General features: G+C 51.4%; 2 protein-coding genes across 2 annotated transcripts; both read right to left on the bottom strand.

Moving 5' to 3' along the window:
- Positions 1–438: 438 nt before the first annotated feature.
- Positions 439–2,379, bottom strand: L3040_001780 (uncharacterized protein; the record flags this gene model as incomplete). The annotated part of the gene is made up of 6 exons (XM_066156892.1): positions 439–1,517; positions 1,586–1,654; positions 1,713–1,775; positions 1,826–2,068; positions 2,123–2,197; positions 2,262–2,379. 6 exons carry the CDS (start codon positions 2,377–2,379, stop codon positions 439–441), a joined length of 1,647 nt encoding a protein of 548 aa, XP_066012898.1.
- A 1,414-nt stretch (positions 2,380–3,793) lies between these two features.
- On the bottom strand, positions 3,794–5,567 carry L3040_001779 (uncharacterized protein; the record flags this gene model as incomplete). Its single annotated transcript, XM_066156891.1, has 5 exons — positions 3,794–3,989; positions 4,042–4,195; positions 4,244–4,662; positions 4,708–5,241; positions 5,290–5,567. The coding sequence occupies 5 exons, from the start codon at positions 5,565–5,567 to the stop codon at positions 3,794–3,796; spliced, it is 1,581 nt and encodes a 526-aa protein (XP_066012897.1).
- Positions 5,568–5,937: the final 370 nt, after the last annotated feature.

The raw sequence follows: 5,937 nt of genomic DNA, 5'->3' as shown, positions 1-5,937 counted from the left end.
AGAAAATGGATACTCGAGAGGCTACGATAAAGTATCACGATGACTTAATTAATAAGGTGGTATGAGCCGGTACTGCGGTTAAGAGACGGCATTTCATACAGAGCTAACAAATGCTAACTAAACATCATCTTGCGTTTCCGCGAGGAAACGGAACAGAATAGAATTCTGTAAAACTCGACCGTGCCAGCTGGTAATCCCCGATATCTTTATATTCCATGCTGTTCTTTTCCTAATGCATAATAAACCTTGCTCAAAAATATGTGTAGGGCGAGAGCCGCTCGTATAGGCAAGACCCAGTGCCAACGCGCGCTCTGGAATCCACTTATATCATACCGCAGCTTCAAAACCCCGAATCTATCCCTCCTCGCGCCAGATCCCAATACCCAAAGTCGCTAGACAATTGGATGGGGTGTCGACCAAAACAAGCCAGCAGAATCTTCACCATCCAGGGTCCTTCCTTTCGCTCCCACGCTCGTTGTAATACCTCGTCGTCCCATCAGCCGTCACATACTCCTTCTCTCTTTCCATCCTCACCCCAACCAGAGCCGCAGATGAAGATGCAGCCGCCCGCCCAGGTCTCAAGTACTCAGTAGCACTGTGGTACGCCTCATCATCCTCGTCATCGCCATGATGATGATTATGCACATACACATAATCATCCCTATTCTTCCTCTCCCTCTGTCTCTTCTTCAACTCATACTCCTCTCCAGACTTATCTGCAGCCCACGACCACAGCACTGGCTGCTCCTGCTCGTGCTGCGCACCCCTTCTCAATCTCGAACTGGTCGACACGTGAGGAACCTCGTAGTACGACCCGGTACTGCTGCGACTCGAGTCGTCATATAGATACGGTCTCTCGTCCCTCCTATCCCTCGGCTGCGCGCAGGAGTCGGAATTCTCCCCGTGGTAACCACTAGCCACCGGACGACCCGGCTTCTCAAAGCGCCTACCCATCCGCGCTTTGAGATCGGCGTTGACGCTAGCGTCGGGATCACTGCGATACATATCGTGGAAATCCTGCTCGCTACTCGCCCGAGGACTCTTCTCCCACTGCCTCTGCGTCTTGTACTTCGCCCCTCCTCTCCCGCTCCCTCTCCCTGTAAATATCCTTCTCCCCCTTTCTTCCTCTCTCGCCCTCGCTTCCTCGTCAGACTGCTGCTGCTGCTGCTGAGCCTTCATCGCCCTCGCCGTCTCCACAGCCGCAGCTCTCGCTCTCTCCGCTTGCCACTGCTCCTCCACCTCTTGATTATCTTCTTCTCGGCGTCTCTCTTCCGCTTCTTGCTCTCTGACTAGCGCCTCCTGCTGGGTGCGGAGGAGTCGCGCCTGGGCTTGGGCTTCGGCCTCGGCCTCGGTCTGCGCTTTACGATCGGCTTGCTCGAGTTTGCGAGCGAGCTCTGCGTCTTCTCGCTGTTGGATCTCGCGCTGCTCGGCTTCTCTCAGCTTCTGGGCCTGGAGCTCCGCTTGGAGCTCGGCTTCGCGCTGGGCGGCGGCGCGCTGACCGACGAAATAGTTGTAGTCTGTTTGTTGTTGTAAGCTATGTATATACTATATTTTGACAGTGTTACCCTGTCAACGGGGTGCTTACGGCTCAGGCAGAACGGAGCAGGGAGGTTGTCGAGGCGGCCTTCTTGGCAGTGCTGCATGTTACAGCAGTCTGGATATTTTTCAGCTTGTGTAGCGTAGCCTGAGGAGTGTGAAGCGAAGTTACTTACGTGCCTGGCAGTGGCTCTTGCCCGGCAGCCTTTTCATCAGACAGCCTGGCCTCTCGCACTCATCTGGATAGTCTTGTTAGCAGAAATTCAAGGCCTCGAGGGGTTTTACATACGATCTCGGCAAAACGCAGCCCAGCGCAGAGTCTCTCCAAGCTCACTGCGCTTCCGGATCGCGCGGCAGCTCGACTCGGGGCACTTGTGTTCGTCGCAGTAGTCAACTCCTTTCCCGGGCCGGGCATACATGGGGCAGTTTGCGAAAGTGCAAGAGTGTAGATGACAGTGTAGGGATCGGTCTAAGCGGACCAGTTGGCAGCCATCGACGTTGCACTTTGGCGGCGGAGGCGGCGGAATGGCGTCTTTTGCTTCAGTTAGTTGAATGTCGAGAGATGGCTGTGGGTGGGAGTACATACGCTCATCGCATCGTGCCTGGTGCTTGCTCTTCCGGATATTACACGGCACTCCAAGTCTAACTATTGGGCACAGGTCTGCTGCAAGTCAGTACCAATGTCGTAGTACTAGTACGTACCCTCAAGACGGGGAAGAATTTACGTTGATCACAGAACCAAGCGAAATCTGTATGCTTATTCTTCTCATAAATTCTTCTGCAATCATCGCACTCCTTCCTCTGCAGATCGCGATGCTCGTGGTGGTTGTGTCCGCCCGCCATGGTTGTGGTACTTGGTTGTCTAAAGCTCAACTTTATATAAGGCTCGATCAGAAATCGAGGCCAGCAGCAGCCGTCCGGTATTTAAGCCACAGTAAACCCTGTCACAAAGACCGAAGCCTTGAAACCTATCTCAAGGGGAGCAAAGAGCGAGAAGAAAGATGATGGAGGAAAGATTGTTGAAACGGCAGGGCGAAGCGGTCTTTCATCAACTAGCGCAGCCTGAAACCCGCAACACAAAAATGCCCAAGGAGACCAGTGAAGAGGATGGAAGGAAGATGCGATATACGACTTAGATCTCGGTGAGATAGCACTCAGGGGTATGAAAGAGGCTTTTGATGCAAGGGAGAAAAAAGGGCTGATTCTTTGCCCGGCTCAAGAGTGTGTGAGGCAAGATGGCGCAAGACGATCACAGCTGGCCCTTCCTGTGACTCTTTATATACTTTCAGACCATATTTTATCGGAGCACAATAGGTGTGTTGTAACTGATCGGTGACTCAGCCGCCTGAGGTGAACAACAGTCAATGGGCTGGCTGTGTTTGGTGGGTGCGCAGCAAAGGATTCACAAATTACCAACATTGTTGAAGTCAACTAGCGAATACTTCGCTTGATTATCCTACCAAGTGAACTCGCAATACCCCAAACAACGAATTTTCGCAAACAAAAGAGAGAAGAATTCTCGGAGAAAAGCCGCGTGTGTTCCAAAGCCCTTGACGCCTGACCCGGGAAAAAATGCTGCACGAAGCATGTCGTGGTACACAAAGGCAGCGCAGCGCTACACGACTCCTAGCAAACCGTCCTCAAAATGCTGTCCTTTCCCTGCATCCGAGCTAGGGGCAGCAATCTCGCTCTGCTGGCTTAGCCCGGTCGGTGGCTCGCTCGCTATTGGCAAAAAGCGCGATCGAATGGTATGATGATTACCTCGTGCCCAGGCAGAGCAGGGCAGAGCCGCGATCGAGGCGGATTCGGAAGCTGAGCTTTCTGGCTTCTGGCTTGGTGAATCGTGGAACGCTTGAGAGCGGACTTCTACATTGCGAAGTTGCATGAGTGCAGGTATTAAGTTTATATCAGTTGATGTGGTGCGTTCACAAAGAAGGAAGGCAAGCTGGCGATTGGGATGGAAAGGAAGAAACGACATCCTCTAAGACTATCTACCAGTGCACGGATCGTGAAACCTGCACTATTGTGCCGACCAGGTACCAGTTAGCCAGGTTGAAAGCCGAGCGATTTATCGACGCTTAATAGATTTTATATATACTTCGCTCCTCTACCGAAATGGTCCGATGTGCATGGAACCCGAGATAGTGACTGGGCGGACTGTCTCCGCCCGCTATCTGTCGAGGAAAAGGCCGATATTCTAGTCAAGTATAAAGCGCAGTATAAGCAAAAGAAACGTTACGATCAACATTATCCTTGCTCAAACGGTGTATCTGTAGAACATAGCATCATCACCTTTCTCACGCTCAGCCAACTTCTGTTCATCCGAATAGTTCCCCTCGGCAAGGATAGCATCACGTCGAGCGTTCTCTCGGCGGTAGTACAACGTCATGATCGATGTCAGGATAAACGACATTGAGGTGAGTCCGATCAGAATGCAATGACCTTTGACAAACCTAAGATTCAATCATCAGTACACGGCTTGGCATCAAGAAGCGAGATGCTCACCTCGGTCCATCCTTTGACAGGTAGACAAAACCAGAGATGGCTCCTCCCAGGTTCCCGAAGCCAACTTGCATTGCAATCCCTACCCCTCGCTTCATACTGCCGCCGATGTTGTTGCTGGTCCAGGCTGTAATGAGTGGAACAAGAGAATAGATTCCTGTCGCGTGTGTCAGCAGAAACCTGTCAGATGTCGTGTTGGACATACCGGAGGCAGCCAGGAATGTCCCGGCGTATTGTACATGTGGAATCCCGTTTGTGACCAGCATTAGAAACCCGATGATTGCTAAGGACTGGAAGCCTAGCAAGAAAATCCCTCGCTGTCCTGCCTTATCAGCAGCATAGTTGCTCAGGATGGTGAAGATGCAAGCTACTACGTAGGGCGGCACGGTCATCAGCTGTGCCTTGTTATTGGTGTAACCAAGATTCTTCAAGATCGTAGGAAGAAACAGGGCAAAAGAGTATAGTGGTGTGAAGATCCCAATCGTGATCACCATGTTGACCCAGATTTTCCAGTCCTTCATGGCATGGCCTACGTATTTGAGATTGAACTCTTCGGACAGACCGCTGTCGGCCGACAATCGTCGTTCGACCTCAGTTCTTTCAGTAGTTGTCAGGAATGCGGCACTAGAGAATTTTAGCTAGAATTCTTTTACAACGCGGGAGACCTACGTTGAGGGATAATCGTTGACGGCCCAGTACGAGAAAGCACCAACCACCATGGTTAGGAGACCTTCAAGAATGAATATCCAAGCCCACGCCGGCTTCCCACCAACGCCAGCCATTTCCGAAATGCCTCGAGCGAGCAGTCCACCAAAAGCACCAGCTGCTGTAGCAGCAGAAAAGAACAATGCTATCCGAAAGCCACATTCACTGCGCCGATACCACATTGTGATGAGGTAGGTTATCCCTGGAAATAGACCGCCTTCTGCGAGACCTAGGAAAGCTCGGCACGCGAGTAGTCCTTGGAAGTTATGTATCAAGCCCGTGCAGGTCATTACCAGTCCCCATGAGACCATTATAACCGTGAACCAGATCGACGGTCTGAACCGCTTCAGCATCATGTTGCTTGGGATCTCGGCAAGGACGTAGAAAGGGAACAGGATAGCCAGGGCGATGTTGTAATCCAGACCCTTCATTTTCAAATCTGTCTCGAGGCCGGCGAGGCGCGCATTTCCAACATTGGTGCGGTCGAGAAAGCATAGGCTACAGCTGTCAGAACGTGTAAGTTCTCTGAATTCCAGTGATGCTCACAGGTAGATGAGCGCAAGGAACGGAATCAAGTGTAGATCCAGCTTGCGAAGCAATTTCTTGGTATCGACATCATTGAAGGAATTCGTGTGAGTGATGGGGTCGCTCTCTTCCGAGCCTGTCGTATCGATGTTCTTTTCTCGATGGGCAGTATCAGTCGCATCGATTCCTCCTGGCCTGATAATAGATACTGAGCCCATCGCTGGTATTGCAAGAGCGATTTCCTGAAAGTAGAAAGACTCGTGAGAATCAGTGGAAGATTCGTCACCCCAGTTGCGCATATTGGCTGTCTGAGGTCGCTCGAGGGCGGAGCTTTTATAGGTGTCTCTGCAGTGTCAAAGGTTCAGCTCGTGGCGCTTGACAAATAAGAGGTGCTGTTGTGTTCCCCGATAAGCAGGTCTGCGAAGTGATACAAAGTTGTATCTTGTATGACGAAAGCTGAAGTGGGTTCAGCAGGCCGACCACTAGCGCCATCTACAAAAGGAAGGAGCGCCGACCCAGGAAATCTACCAGTAGCTTCTGTAGAGCTTAGTTAGAAATTTGAAAGCCTTCACGGGTGTTTAACGTCTACTCACTTGTGCCGGCTCCCTTCTGGTTCCCTCTCGTCTATATATGGAACTTTCTCTGCAGTATTCTCTCCTGTAGCACAGC

The sequence above is a fragment of the Drepanopeziza brunnea genome, assembly GCF_022702325.1.
Source record: "Drepanopeziza brunnea f. sp. 'multigermtubi' strain 214-2 chromosome Unknown ctg2, whole genome shotgun sequence".
Taxonomy (NCBI): Eukaryota; Fungi; Ascomycota; class Leotiomycetes; order Helotiales; family Drepanopezizaceae; genus Drepanopeziza; species Drepanopeziza brunnea.
This window is presented reverse-complemented; position numbering and strand designations above follow the sequence as displayed.